Source organism: Portunus trituberculatus, chromosome 9 (genome assembly GCF_017591435.1).
Source record: "Portunus trituberculatus isolate SZX2019 chromosome 9, ASM1759143v1, whole genome shotgun sequence".
Taxonomy (NCBI): Eukaryota; Metazoa; Arthropoda; class Malacostraca; order Decapoda; family Portunidae; genus Portunus; species Portunus trituberculatus.
In genome coordinates this window covers 5,880,001-5,895,230 of record NC_059263.1, presented here as the reverse complement: position 1 = coordinate 5,895,230, position 15,230 = coordinate 5,880,001, and the positions used below count along the sequence as shown (strand labels likewise).

The 15,230-nt window shown below is 44.1% G+C and overlaps 1 protein-coding gene across 7 annotated transcripts; it reads right to left on the bottom strand.

Annotated features, from left to right (window-relative positions):
* Positions 1 to 20: 20 nt before the first annotated feature.
* Positions 21 to 7,049, bottom strand: LOC123501596 (zinc finger protein 628-like). 7 transcript variants are annotated; one of them, XM_045250530.1, is made up of 5 exons: positions 6,894 to 7,049; positions 6,011 to 6,135; positions 5,697 to 5,837; positions 2,845 to 5,199; positions 21 to 2,554 (listed from the first exon to the last, which is right to left on the bottom strand). In XM_045250530.1, exons 2-4 carry the CDS (start codon positions 6,125 to 6,127, stop codon positions 3,127 to 3,129), a joined length of 2,331 nt encoding a protein of 776 aa, XP_045106465.1. In that variant the 5' UTR covers positions 6,128 to 6,135; positions 6,894 to 7,049; the 3' UTR covers positions 21 to 2,554; positions 2,845 to 3,126. The 7 variants fall into 7 exon arrangements, with proteins under 7 accessions (XP_045106465.1, XP_045106467.1, XP_045106461.1 ...); XM_045250532.1 differs by having other exon boundaries at positions 6,023 to 6,135; XM_045250526.1 differs by lacking the exon at positions 6,894 to 7,049 and adding an exon at positions 6,576 to 6,735.
* Between the last annotated feature and the right edge of the window lie 8,181 nt (positions 7,050 to 15,230).

Genomic DNA, 15,230 nt, shown 5'->3' with positions numbered 1-15,230 from the left:
GGTATAAATCACAGAATATAAAAATATGAAAACTTTTACAACCATTTCATGTTGGAACTTTACAAAGTGTTTAACATTTGACAAAACAATGCCCTTGGGTGTGTGAATCTCTCTCTTTTCTCTCTCTCTCTCACACACACACACACAGAGCCCTTGCTATCTATTTACAAAGCTCAATAAAAACTACATAATGTGCTTCTACAGTTCAACACAGATCTTCACATTACTTTGAACAATTAGGAAATGAAATGTGATTAAGTAGTTTTCTCTCTCTCTCTCTCTCTCTCTCTCTCTCTCTCAGCTTTATAACATTATCTAAACATCATCATCATCATCTGTAATTCCAATGCATGGCATTAGCTGGACAAACAAGGCAAAAATACACCCCAAAACTTCAGGCTTGATCACCTTTGCACTGGTTCCTTTGTGTCAGTGCAGTGCTGTAGTGGTGTGTCTGGAATGCTTGTTTTTACTTAGAAGGAATAAAAGACAGTTGCCTGCCACTGTGTGTTGCACCTCACATAGGAAAGGACCAAAATTACAAAATGCATGATTCTACATAAGAGATTTCCATGTGGGCCTGTGTGCTTGCATACATTTTGTACATACCTATATACATATTACATGCAATGCAGTCATGATCCAAAAGTAATATTTACAGTCATCTGGGAGTACATGTATACAAGCAACTCTAGTTTAAGAACTGCTCAACAAGATTCAGGTGACAGAGGCTCACACACCCCACCTCACCACCCTTCACATACAACACTTTCAAAATGATCAAAAACACTTTGTGAGATTCATGACCCTCCATACAGATCCATCTGGCAGTTGCCACTCAACTCTATCCTGATACCTGAACAAGGTGGGAAAACCTTAACTCTATATACCATGTAACTTAGCAATCAACACTGTACACTCCTGCTAATGTAACAAGTAAGAACTGGTGTTATGTGCATTCCACCTTATCCTCCACACAACTGCCTCCAACTTGCCTCCCTAAGGTCACAAGAGCTGAGCTGCACCCTTCACCCTGCCAGTGCTGGGCTGCCACTAGTGATGGTTCATTCTGTTGCATGTTAGTGTTGTGTGTGATGCAAGATTCCAGCCAGCAAAAGAAGGTATGGGAAGTAAAAAACTGGTAGTGATTTTCAATGTGATATCAGTATATGTGTGTGTGTGTGTAAGCTGATTTACAGTGTACATGTATTACTTAACAAATCAATCTATCTAAACCCAGTGCAACAATACAGTGCCTATCATCCTGGAAGGTGAGGTAGGATTGCTTGTTATTCACTCCTCTCTCACTCACACACACACACACATACACACACACTTAGGCTACTTTCACATCAAGGTGGCATGTTGCACATGGCAAATGGCAGGTGGCAAGTGGCAAGTGACGAGGGGAACGGTGATCTCAGACCAAGGTAGCACGTCGCCATGTGTCTCAGGGTAGCAGTTCACTTCACATTTTACAGTGTGCAAGATGGCATGATCAGATGAGGAGATTATTGTTGCTTTGATTGGTACTATAGTTGCCTGTAGAAGAAGAAAAAGAAAAATTCTGGATACATCTGTATCTTAAAAAAGTTTTAATGTAGTTGCAAAGCAACTAAAGCTCAATGAAGAGAAGTTCCAGCTTTTGTACCAAATGTGGAAAGAAATTTTTGCTATCTGGTATTTTATATTAAATAGTTCTTTGTCTGGAAGAGACACATTCGTAGTTGTGCACGTGAGCACACATGAAAGACAACTGACAACAAAAAGACAACTGTGTCCTACACAGCTACGTGTCCCTCTCATAGGCAGTGTTGTCACATGTGCCATACATCCAAGAGTTTTCTTATTATTGTATATTGTTATTAAAATAATAAAAAAAGTAATAGTACATTGTCCAATAATAAGTTTTGAAGTGAAAGTTCCATTAAAATTTGGCATCATAGTCCGCAGTGGCACGTTGCACATTAAAAAATAACGGGCAAGTCCGATTCCCGAGTGGCGTGGCATGTCGCACGTGGCACATGCAACGTGCCACGCCACTTCAATGTGAAAGGCTTCATATGTTTTCAGATGTTCATTTTCACGAGGCACGCCACGTGGCTTGCCACTTGCCACATGCGACATGCCACCTTGATGTGAAAGCGGCCTTACACTTCCCCGTTTTCCAGCTGATTTTACCCGTATTGAGTTCCAGCACAAGGCTTAAAAACACTTTAAAAATGTGACATGTGTTTTATAAAGATGCTACTACTGTCTGTCAAGCACACACACACAAACGCACACACACACATATGCACACACACACACACACGCAAAAGGGCAAGCCTCTTAATGTGTAGACCCTATTCACCTAGCAGTAAATAGGTACGGGATGTAACTCGAGGGGTTGTGGCCTCGCTTTCCCGGTGTGTGGAGTGTGTTGTGGTCTCAGTCCTACCCGAAGATCAGACTATAAGCTCTGAGCTCGATCGGTAATGGCGAAGACTGGCAGACGACTGTGGTGAATTACACACAAACACACACACACACACACACACACACACACACACACCTGGTAGCTCAGTGGTTAGAGCGCTGGCTTCACAAGCCAGAGGACTAGGGTTTGATTCTCCGGCCGGGTGGAGATATTTGGGTGTGTCTCCTTTCACGTGTAGCCCTGTTCACCTAGCAGTGAGTAGGTACGGGATGTAAATCGAGGAGTTGTGACCTTGTTGTCCCGGTGTGTGGTGTGTGCCTGGTCTCAGGCCTATCCGAAGATCGGAAATAATGAGCTCTGAGCTCGTTCCGTAGGGTAATGTCTGGCTGTCTCGTCAGAGACTGCAGCAGATCAAACAATGAAACACACACACACACACACACACACACACACACACATTTCTGCTTGCTACTCAGCTCTCAAGAATCATTTTCATACACAGATCCTTTTTCCAGGTCATCATTTTACAGCACAGAACATTTTCTTCAAGTGGAGTGCACCCACCCAGGACCTGCTGGGGAAGAACACTAAGGCAGTACAGACACTGTGTGTCTTACTGTCAGGGGCACCTCAAGTTACTAACAAGTGCATAACAAAGTCTTCAAGAGGAAGTAAAAACCATCCCCCTGGGCAAGGTGTGGTTGGGGTCACTGTGAGGCCAGGGTGCTGATGGGGGTCACGACCTGAATTGGGTGAACCTGTAGGAGGCCTGAGGGAAGCCTGACAGAGTGCAGCATGTTGCCAGACATGTGCACTGCCTGGATGTGCTTCATCACTGGTTCCCCATCCTGGCGCCAGAACCCACACTCCTCGCACCGGAACTCCAGGGATCCTGGCACACGGGACACTCCTGCCCCCGCCAGGCAGGATGTGGCCTGGGTGGTGGCTGCAATAGCAGCAGCAACAGTGGTAGTGGTGGTGGTATTGGAGTGGTTGGAAGTGGCTGGGTGAGGGGCTTGGCTGGTTTGATGTATCTGGAGATGAGCCTCAAGCTGTGCTGCCCCAGCCAGGCATGCCCCACACTCACTGCAGGCATAAGCTACAGCTGCCCAGGCTGTTGGGGCTTCCCCCCCAGAGGCTGCATCCTGAGTGGAGGTGCTGTACACAGAGCCATCCAGTGCCACTTCCACCTCCTGAGTTGTTGTTGGCTGGCCGGTCTGAGACAGAGAGAGGCGGACCCTGGAGGGTTGCAGGGGCAGGTGGGTCCTGAGGTGAGACAGAAGGTCTGACAACCCGGCCCGACACTCTCTGCACTCCACACACTCAGTCCTCAGGACTCCGTGGCTCTTCAGATGCTCATCCAGAGTGGCAGCAGAGTAGACCAATGTGCCACACAGCCAGCAAGCCAGGCCCGTGGTGTTGGCAGGTGTGCCGGGGTGCTGGGCGGCCATGTGGGCTGAGACCTGTTCTTGGCTACAAGATGCCAGACAGCACACCCCACACCTGTACTTCTTCTCCTTCACCCGGTGCCTGATCAGCTCCACCCTCACGGGAAACACCTCCCCACAGGCCTCACACACGTGTCTCTCCTTGTGGTCCTTGGTACTCTGCCGGGCCTGGCTGCCCCGCACTGCCTTGCGTGTGGGTTCAGGGGTCTCTGTGACATGAATCAAGTTAGAGTTGGCAGTGCCATGGACACTCTGGAGGTGGTTTGTGACTAGGCTGTGTACAGTGGCCCTGAAGCCACACAGCAGGCACTCATACGTCTGGTTGCTGGGCAGGCTATTTCGAGATGTCATTGCCACGGCATTCAGGTCTGGACGAGTGTGGTCGGTGCGGTACAGCATGGTGTTGCCTGCAATGGTGATGGTGTCCAGCAGGCGGGAGGCAGGGTGGCGCCGCTGCAAATGAAGCTCAAGGTTGATGGGGTCCACGAAGCGGTGGCCACAGTCCCCACACATGTTCCACTTGGCAGAGCCTGGACGTACCGCACGGCTGCTTCGCGAGGCCTTGGTGGCTGCCTCCCCCACTTCTGGTGCTGGCAGAGTAGCCATGGGGGGATGGGCAGGGGCTGGGGGAGGCAGGGTGGGGGAAGAACTCACTGGAATGAGTGAGGGAGGGGGGCCCAGCTGGGGAGGATGTAAGAGTGTTGTGGCCATACTAGCATGCATGTGAGCTGTGGCTGGAGGTTGGGGAGGTGGTGGGGGAGGGGGAGGAGGAGGCTGAGGGGCAAGGTGAGGTCCTGGAGGTGGGGCCTGAGCAGGGTAAGAGGTCACCTGCTGGAGGGGGTCAGGGTAGTACACCACACCAGGGGCAGTGGTGGTGGTGACAGTGGCGGCAGTGGTGATGGGCTGTACAGGTCTCAGGTAGGAGGGGTGGTGCTGCCTCTGGTGGTGCTCCAGCTCACTTCTGTTGGGGAACCAACGCTCACACTCCGGACAGCAGCCACCGCCCTGCACCGCCATGACCCACAACTTCTGGCGGGTGTGGTGCCGCCGCTCCAGATGAAGCTCCACGTTGCCACGGTCACAGAATTTGGCGCCGCATACAGTACACTCGTACGGTTTCCGGGGTGTCGTCTGTCGGACACGGTCGGGCCAGTCCTGCTTGCCAGCCTTCTTTTTCTTGTTCTTCTTGGCCATCCGCTGGGCCAGCTTGCGGCATAGGGCGCCACGCTTGTGCTTGGTGTAGTGACTTGCCTCTCTGAAGGCTCGGCCACAGACCCCACACGTGTATGGCCCCAGGACAGCCCTTTCCATGTCAATCCTCGGGTGTATCACCTGTCACACACACCACACTCATCAATCACATGCCATCTTATATACTTTCACTTAAGGTAAAGGTAACTACCCAATGCATATCATTTAAAGTTAAAGTTAAAGCTTGTTGGTTTTAGTTCCAGTATCCATCATATCTGATGCTCTCCAGACTGTCAGCCAAGTGAACTCAACTCCCCACTGTGGAGCCCCAACCACATCAGTAACCTCCCAGAAGACAGCTTAAACTCATGAGCCAGAGCAAAACTCAATCTGCTGACCTTAGCAATGCCAGGCCAGCGCACTACTACAGTACTAGCCAGGGGCTAGTATAGCTTACTCATGGTAATAATGAAGAAAGATGCATCACTAGCCAAAGTAACCTTCTGGGCATGAGAAGAGAAGAGGAAAGGAAGAATGGAAAAAAAATAAAAATAAATAAAAATAAAAAGGAACAGCAATGAAACCCAATTTAGCATTATTAAAAAATCCACTCTTAAAAGGATGAACAAATCAAATACCTGCATGACTTCCGGGGAGGAGGTGCCTGTGGAGTGCTGGGGCGACACCTGTGGGACGTGGCTGGGCGGGGAGGTAGGGGTGCCACTGCCACTCCCATAAAAGAGCTCCACCAGTTCATAGGGCTCCACACGGCCTTCCACCTGACAGTACAGGACAGGAAGGGCAGGATTTTCAATTAATGGTGCTTACCTTTCTTTATCAATTGGTATTAGAATCTTTGCAATGCCATAAATTTACTAAAGTCCACTTATGTTTGAGGCAAAGAAGAGGAAGGGTGGCAAACAAGGAGAACAATAAGAATAGCATTACACACCATGACACTTACAGCAGCGGGTGACAGCTGGAGGCCATCACCCATGGAGGCAAGGGTGGCGAAGGGTGCGGGAGGCTGCGTCACACCATCCTTCCTGCCGCCGACTGCCTTGGCCATCGGGAACACTGCACATACACACTATACATTAATCTGTCATCCACCTTTGCTTTTGTCACTTCAAGAAACAGCATAGAGGTAAATAATATATTAAGATATAAATGACATATTAGAAATGTTAATTCAGTAGTTATTCTATCAAAACTATTCCTAAAACTTCACACTCATATTTTCAGTAATTCATACACATAAAAATGGGCAAAAATGTATGTTTCACACGTCAACTATAAGAACATATCAATATGAAAACATAAACAAATACAGCAATGCAAGTGTCTATCAACCATAACACAAATATACTTGAAATTCCATCAGTCCTTCACTTCATTAATTTCACTGTTAATCTCTTCACTGTGCAGATCACAACCCAATAAGTCTAGCCTATTATACTTTTATAGCTTTGACATGAAAACTGATTCTCTCTCTCTCAAACACACATACTACTTACTTTCATTTATTTGGTCCGTTGAGGAGTCCTGCTTTCACTAACTCAACTATCCACAGTATAATTTTGGCAACCCGCATCCTCTGACCCGTGAATTGGGAAACACAACCACTAAAAAAATATACATACCGTAACAAATAACGCTCCATTACCCAATATCCCTTAGCCTGTCACCCTCAAACTCTTGGCACGGGTCACAGTAGCCAGTGACCTGACCACCCCAGCATCCCCCAACCTGACCCCCCCGCCTGCCCCTGCTGCGTTGGCTGGCTGTGGGCTCCACTAAGAGTGAGAGGTGAGTGTGTAGGTGTGGGTGATTACCGTCATGGGCGTAGGTGTGCAGGGTGGGGGCGGCCTGCTCGGGGCCCGCCGCGGCAGGTCCAGCAGGCCAGCAGGCTCGCACCACAACAATGACACCTCAGCCACCACAAGTGTAAAGCGAGCACGCATTCGACACTTTACTTCAAACTCGTCCCCAATGACATCTAAATAATATAAATGTTGCGTTGAGGATAGAAAGATATTAATAGTTGATACTTTTTCTTTCTCCAGTTCGTCTCAGGAAAACGGGCAGATGGAGGAAAAATCAAAATAGCAGAGATTACGCTGCTCACAGAAAACGTGCAATATGAGATAGAAAACACTGACAGACGACTGCAGTGTTTAAGAATATAAACAAATACTATTAAAAATTGTCACACTTTAAAAAATATCCCCAAAAATTTCTAAGGCGTGTAGTACACCTATTTAAACGTACACCATTTGCCCTCACTATAACTATTTGCAATTAAAGGCCACATAGACGATTAGCCTGGTTCTCAATTCTTTCCCTTTTGGATAATATAAAAATCTTATTAATCTGTCTCTAAAACCTTAAGAAAACACTCTTAAAACCAATATAAATTCAACTATAAAATATGTGTGAAGCGGGCCATGTAGCTTTAGGGAACACCAAATTAACTGCAAAGGTGACAAGTAAGCCCCTGAAGGAACACCATTACAAGCCGAGGTGTATGAAGAGACCCACATGTAGCCGCCAGCGTGTCTACCGGTCAGGGGGTCAAGTGGCAGTAGGCATTAGCTAGCATCCCGCCGGGGCCACGTCAGGCAGTCCGCGGCGTGACGAGGCTCAAGGATAGCACAAGGCGTTTCTTCAGGTCGTGCTCTCTGTCACAAGACTCTTTCATTAAGCCGGTACTTCAAGACCAGTAAAAAGAAGTAAAGAAGATGAAAAAAGTCTTAATTAAATCGTACCCAATGAAAAACCTCGTGTGTGTGTGTGTGTGTGTGTGTGTGTGTGTGTGTGTAGTGGGCAACCCTCATGGCCTCATCTCTTCCTCCCAGCCGCTCCAACACTGCAATACAAACACACTGTCTCACTCTTTACATAACCTTAGCAAAACCTCTCTTACCTCCCCTTCCTCCCCCTCCACCATAATCCTCACCAGCGCCCCTTCTCCCAACACCATCACATCCCACCCACCCTCCCTCTCTCCCTCCCTTCCTCCTTTCCCTTCATATCTCCTTCCTTCATTTCCTTTCCCTCTTTTTCTTCCTCTCCATCTTAAAGGTCGCTACGTTTGTTTGTCTTCACGCTTCTCAAATGTCACTTTTTTTTTTCATACACACGCATGCGCTTTCATTTCATACTTTTTGTTTCATTTCGTTTAGCAATTTCTCTAGAGTAAATTCAATGGTAATAACAACAACAACAACAACAACAACAACAACAACAACAACAACAACAAAAACAGCAACAACAACATACAAGAAGCGACTGGAAGAGAAGTAAAGAGAAATATAGTCAATGAATGTCTACAGGAAACAAGTTATGTGAGAACTACATTAAATTCACGCTGTTGAGAGAGAGAGAGAGAGAGAGAGAGAGAGAGAGAGAGAGAGAGAGAGAGAGAGAGATTAGCCACTGAATATTATCGTTTTTTTTTTTCGAAGATTCACTATTAGGGTAAACGCATTAGTAGTAGTAGTAGTAGTAGTAGTAGTAGTAGTAGTAGTAGTAGTAGTAGTGTGAGGAATATCTAAATACTTTCTCCCCATACCACTGTACTTATAGGGTAATGGTGGTGGTGGAGGCGGCGGTGAAGAGCGGGAAGACGAGAGGGTTCCTAATGACTTCTTCTTTACCCAGTTGTTTGACTTCTAAATTAAGCTTCTCCGTTCTTCTTCCCCTTGTTGCTGTTGATGATGATAGCTCTCCCCTTCCTCCTCCTCCTCCTCCTTCTCCTCCTCCTCCTCCTCCTCCTCTGTCGCCATCTGCCCCGGAGCTGAAAAGTGCTAGCAATTAATCAATCAGTCACTTTGTCTTCTCCTCCTCCTCTTCCTCTTCCTCTTCCTCCTTCTCCTCCTCCTCCTTCTCCTCATTGTCTTCGTCTTACTCCTCTCCTTCCTCTTCTTCCTCGATTCCATGGTTACTGTCCTTCTGTTCCTTCTTCTCCACCTTGTTCCTCTTTTCCTCCTCCTTCACTGCAATGCCTCCGTTGTTACATCACTCACTACAACGCCCCCTGTTCCTTCTGCAGCTCCTCTTTCACCCTGTTCTTTCTTCAATGAGGCTGTCTGCTGCTCCTCACGCCCTCCTCCTGACCCTGCGCTCCCTGAGAAGACTCCTACTGCCCTGTTTTTACCCTGTCTTATACTCTGCCATGCCGTACTCTTTCCATCTCGTCCCTTGCAAGTGTCTGAGCCGCGATAAGGAAGATAATGGAGTGTGGTATAACATTACGTCTTTCCTGAAGTTTATTACTTATAATGACGCCCCAACCAGCGCCTCCTGACCTACCACTGACACACAAGACAGTCGCAACGCTATGGATCTCTAAATCGGACCACATTTATTTCACACCACCACGGAGCAATGAAGTTATTTGGGTAGTAGTAGTAGTAGTAGTAGTAGTAGTAGTAGTAGTAGTAGTAGTAGTAGTAGTAGTAGCATAGTTCTCAGGCCATCATGGGAACGAAAGAAAAATTATTCTAATGTTTATAATTCACTACGTCCGGCGACAGAATGTGATGACACCAACGAGAGAGAGAGAGAGAGAGAGAGAGAGAGAGAGAGAGAGAGAGAGAGAGAGCAACGGATGAGAGTTGAGTGGAGAAAGAGAGAGGAAGAGAGAGGAACGAGAGGTGGACGGAGAAGGCGAGCGCGGGCAGCTGGGCAGAGGAGAGGCGCGGCTAAGCGAGGCGAGGCGACCACACGAGTCACCGCCGCTCACTCACTCAGCCCGAAGGAAAGAGAGGGCAACCAGTCTGTTCCTGGGCATCGCAGGGGTAGTACGTCACACCGCCCCTCTCTGGACCCTCTTAGTACGTTTTCACCCCGTCACACGCATTCACCAGCCCCTTATAAACCTGCAGGACGATATAATTTCTTGAACTCTCGTATTGTGAAGGTGACTCTGGTGGTTCTTCTCTAGTGAATTATGAAGGAAATATAGCGTGTGTGAAGTTTGTATTGGCAGTGAAGTGTATTTCTGGCGTGTTTGGAAGTTATAGTGGGTTTGTGAGGTGATCAAATTGTCGTGTGTGATAAGTGAAGTTGGTAACGGAAGTGAAATGAGGTTGATAAAAAAAAAAAAAGAGAGAGACAGTAAGGAAGATGAAAAGGGTTGTGATAGTGAAGTGAGATGAATAGGTGTGTGTGTGTGTGTGTGTGTGTGTGTGTGTGTGTGTGTGTGTGTGTGTGTGTGTGTGTGTGTGTGTGCGTTTTAGAAGTGAATACGATGTGGCAATGTTAGTTAAGTGAGATTGGGTGTGGTTGGAATAAATGAGAGAGAGAGAGAGAGAGAGAGAGAGAGAGAGAGAGAGAGAGAGAGAGAGAGAGAGAGAGAGAAAGTGCTACGTTTACCTAGCAAATACCCAATGGAAAAAAAGCCCTTTCACTCAGGAACTCTGCCTGAAAATAGACCTAAGGAACAAAATTGCCGCCATCTGGGTAGGCCTAAATGCTGAGTAATTAAGGAGGCCTGTTGCTGAGTGCTGGCTGGGGTAGGTCACAGAGAGAGAGAGAGAGAGAGAGAGAGAGAGAGAGAGAGAGAGAGAGAGAGAGAGAGAGAGAGTTCAATACCCTTTTATTATTTTCACTGTTTGATTATCACCTTATTATTATTATTATTATTTTCTTTTTATTATTACTATTATTATTATTAACATCATTTTATTTCTTTTATGAACCTGTAAGTGTAATGGTTTTCAGATTCCTCGGATGTTGTATCAGACCAAACATGACCTAAAACGAATAAATGAACAAGTAAAAGACATACAGCAATCAAATGAAAAATATGTTAGTAGAAAGAAATGATACAGATAAATGAACAATGCAAGGCGATTCTAGAAGATCAGTGTCAATATTTAATTACCAAAGAATTAAGAGAGAGAGAGAGAGAGAGAGAGAGAGAGAGAGAGAGAGAGAGAGAGAGAGAGAGAGAGAGACTAAGAACATGAAAAAAAAATGCAACAAATAATCCTGATAATAACAAAAAAATTGACCATGACACATCAAAAGCTTAACAACAATGTAAACGAGTAATAGCATCAACAATAACACACACACACACACACACACACACACACACACACACACATCACTCTTGCTTAGCTGTGACGCCTTTAGTTGTCATGCAAAAGCGGCGAGTCTGAAATAACACCAGGGCTTTCAATAGCACAGCAAAGGAGCGGCGAGCAGAGGCAAGAAAGCACGAAGACCCCCACCAATAATGCTCGTGAAGGCAAAGAATTCACGATCGCGCCTGCCTCCTTTTCTCTATCCAGTATTCCGAAAGGCCCAGCTCCAGCACTTATACTGTTCCCAAAGACGTCAGAGAATTAGCCGGGTTTTTGCGAGTGCTTTCTTTTCCTTTTTTTCTTTTCTTTTCTTTTTCTTAGTAATGTTATGTATAAACTATCTCTAGGATTATGAAAACACCAGGAAATGTCACAATTTCAATTACAATGTAGGCGTAAATGAGTCGGCGTGTTCTTTCGTGAGTGTGTCTCCTTTTGTTTGACGTGATATGCTCCGTAAATTAGTTCTCTCGTTCAGCTATCACTGGAGTCCTTAAAACGACCTTCAAAACCGTAACTTAAGCTGTAAAAGTAATCAACAGACTTTTTCTTCAATTATTAATGCAGAATACCTGTTAAACTATCCTTAAACGCTTAAAAAAAACGTAGAAACACTATACACTCAACTAGATAAGGGTAAAAATGTGTAGGATAACGAATTATCTCTGGAATTATGAAAACACCACCAAATGTCACGACTTCATTTATAAAGTTGGCATAGATGAGGGGGCGTGTTCTCCCGTAAGTTAAGCTATAAAAGTAATCAACTGACTTTTTTTTCTCCAATTACTAATGCAGAATACTGGTTAACCTCTTCAATACTAGGACTCATTTTTACTTTGAGATTTGCGTATGATTAAACCATTTTATTGACATTAAGAAGGGTCTATGGAGGTCAGAAGATTCATTGCCACAGTCTTCACTATTTTAATCCCTCATATAAGTTTCTGAAGCTGTATAAAATCACCAAATACTACGCAGAATGCATATGGAAACGCGTCATGGTACACAGGGAGTTAAACTATCACTAAACACATAAAAAGACTAAAAAATTAATACATTCAACTAGACAAGAGTTTAAATGTATAGGATGAGGAATGTATGAGAATGCAAGGTTTGAAAGGACTGGAGGGATGAGCTGCGTAAATATACAAGTGACATTCGAAAGTTGTAACCTTCAATGGATCGTGGCGTAGATCTGAGGTGTTAGAGGGAGCCTGAAGTGCATCCGCTGAACCTTACAGTAGATACAGAGATAGATAGATAGAGTAGAAAATAGATAGATAGATAGATAGATAGATAGATAAATAGATAGAGATGGAAAAATATAGATAGAGATAGATAGATAGAGAGAGAGAGAGAGAGAGAGAGAGAGAGAGAGAGAGAGAGAGAGATGATATTATAAAAAAAGTAAATAAACAAAAGTAAGTGACACATTGAATTGAAAGAAATGTGAAGTAAAAAGGGAAACATTTATTCTAGAGTAAATAATGATGATCCGCTAATTGGCATTTTAGTTTATTTTCTTTCTTTTCTTGTTAGTTAGCTCTTTTTTTTCTTTTACAGAGAGAGGAAATGCATGTGAAATTTAGTCATCAGAGAGAGAGAGAGAGAGAGAGAGAGAGAGAGAGAGAGAGAGAGAGAGAGAGAGAGAGAGAGAGATAACAAGGTCTATTAAGGCAAGTTAGTATGCGAGGCCACCACAACATTAAAAAATAAGATAGAACGACATTTTATACTCTAATAATAATAATAATAATAATAATAATAATAATAATAATAATAATAATAATAATAATAGTAATAGTAATAACAATAATAAATTACTACTACTATTACTACTATTATTTGTGCTAAAAGTGAACTGAGTAAAGAAAAAAAAACACTTACATAATTACATTATCTTACACGCATATGAGAGAGAGAGAGAGAGAGAGAGAGAGAGAGAGAGAGAGAGAGAGAGAGAGAGAGAGAGAGAGAGATTAAAGTTTTGAGATAATACGAAAAAAAAACAAAGCATAATAAAATAAAATAAAGAAATAATTGTGATTCTCTTTTTTTTTTTTTTTTATATATATCAGAAACTACAAAACAAATAAACAGATAAGACAAAGAAAAAAAAAAGGAAAGAACGAAAAAGATAAAAGAAAGAAAAGGAAGAAGAAAAAGAAGACTGTATAATAATATATTGTGTGTGTTCCTTACGTCAGCCTTTTCAACGGGACCAAGAAAGAGAGAGAGACAACTTCACTACAATATGGATAATTTTGTGAGTATCATTACTATTCTGTTTATATTGTAGTTTACATCATTTAACATACTTTTTTTTTCGTTCTGTTAATTTGCATGTTTACCCTTTGTTTTGTCTATGTATTTATTCTTTTCCTTGTTTATTTTTCTATCTCCTTTTCCCAGTTTCTTGATATGCTGGTGTCTTCCTCTTTCTGTCTTTTCTTTTCCTACTTGTTTATTTATTTATTCATTCATTTCTACTGTTTTTGTTTTACTTCTCATTGTTTCTGTCTCTCTGCTTTCTGTTTCTACCTCTTTCTGTCTGTCTGTTTGTCTGTCTATCTGTCTATCAGGCTCTATCACTCCTTATTTTCTCTCTCTATCTGTACGTCCATCCGTGTATCTGTCCATTGGTTCTTGTTAATATTTCGTCTACGTCTTCATGTAAGCATGTAAGTATGCATGTATGTCTGCCAACCTCTTTTTTGCATGTACATACTAAATCCTACTTCTCTATTGTTCCATTGTTGCTCAGGGATGTACGTGAGGAAGGAAGCGGTGCAGGTGCAAAGGAGGGTGCAAATGAGGGGCGTGGGGTCTGTGGTGTGGGGTGGGGGCAGTGTGAGGGACGTGGGTGGCAGGGTTACAGTAAGAATTGTGTAGCGGTGGGAATCCTCAACCATTTCTTCCAATCTCACGTACACCACTTAACTCCTTCAGTACCACGACTCATTTTTACTTTAATTTTTGGGTGTGATTAGACGATATTATTGACATTAGGAAGGGTCTATGGAGGTCAGAAGAGTAATGGCCAGAGTCTTCACTATTTTAATCAACCTTCGATACTGACTCGCATATTTACCTTAATTTTTAGGTGTGATTAGACGATTTTGTTGACATTAGGAAGAGTCTGTAGAGAAGATTAATAGCTACAGTCTTCACTATTCTAACCCCCAACATAGGTTTCTGAAGCTGTATAAAATCACCACAGAGAAGATTAATAGCTACAGTCTTCATTATTTCAACGCAACCCACATAATTTTCTGAATCTGGATAAAATCACCAAATAGTAAGCAGAATATATTTATGAAAACGTGTCATGGTATACTGGAAAGGTTAAATAGAAGTCAGTGTACATGAAGCCTCTCTTTACCCACAATGCAGCGGTGTGCTGGCAAAGTATAACAAACAAACACGTCCATGCATTCACCAGTAAGCAGAGAGAGAGAGAGAGAGAGAGAGAGAGAGAGAGAGAGAGAGAGAGAGAGAGAGAAAATCTATTAGCACGTAAGATTTAAAAATGAATGTTCCCTATTGATACTTACATACAAGAGATCTGTTACGTAAGCCTCTCTCTCTCTCTCTCTCTTGGCCTAGCTGTCACGTGCCTACATAACTTCTTTCACATCCAAGCAAGCGCCTTGGAGAGAGAGAGAGAGAGAGAGAGAGAGAGAGAGAGAGAGAGAGAGAGAGAGGGTGTGGGTGTGTGCAGAGCTAGGGCGTGGGGGAGGGCGTGGGTGAAGGGTGTGTGGTGTAGCATCAAGCCAATCAGCTGATTCACGATGACGTCACTAATGTAAACAAAACAACGAGTCAATGCCCACTATTTCCTCTCCTATATGCTTCTTCTCCTCCTCTTCTTCCTCCTCCTCTTCCTCCTCCTCCTCCTCCTCCTCCTCTTCTTCTTCTTCCTCCTGCATTCCTTCCTAATTTCTTTCGCCTCATTTCTTCCCTCTATATTACCTCCTCCTCCTCCTCCTCCTCCTCCTCCTGTTTTTCTTTGCTTTCTTCTACGTTTTTTTTTTCTTCCTATTATCATCCATCGTTTCATCTTCACTCTTCACC

Excerpts from the sequence above, each read along its gene's own strand:
- LOC123501596 (XM_045250526.1), bottom strand. Across the intron at positions 5,838-6,010 it reads CCGCTGCTGTAAGTGTCATG|GTGGAAGGCCGTGTGGAGCC; the intron begins GTGTGTAATGCT and ends CTGTACTGTCAG. Across the intron at positions 5,200-5,696 it reads CCTCCCCGGAAGTCATGCAG|GTGATACACCCGAGGATTGA; the intron begins GTATTTGATTTG and ends TGTGTGTGACAG.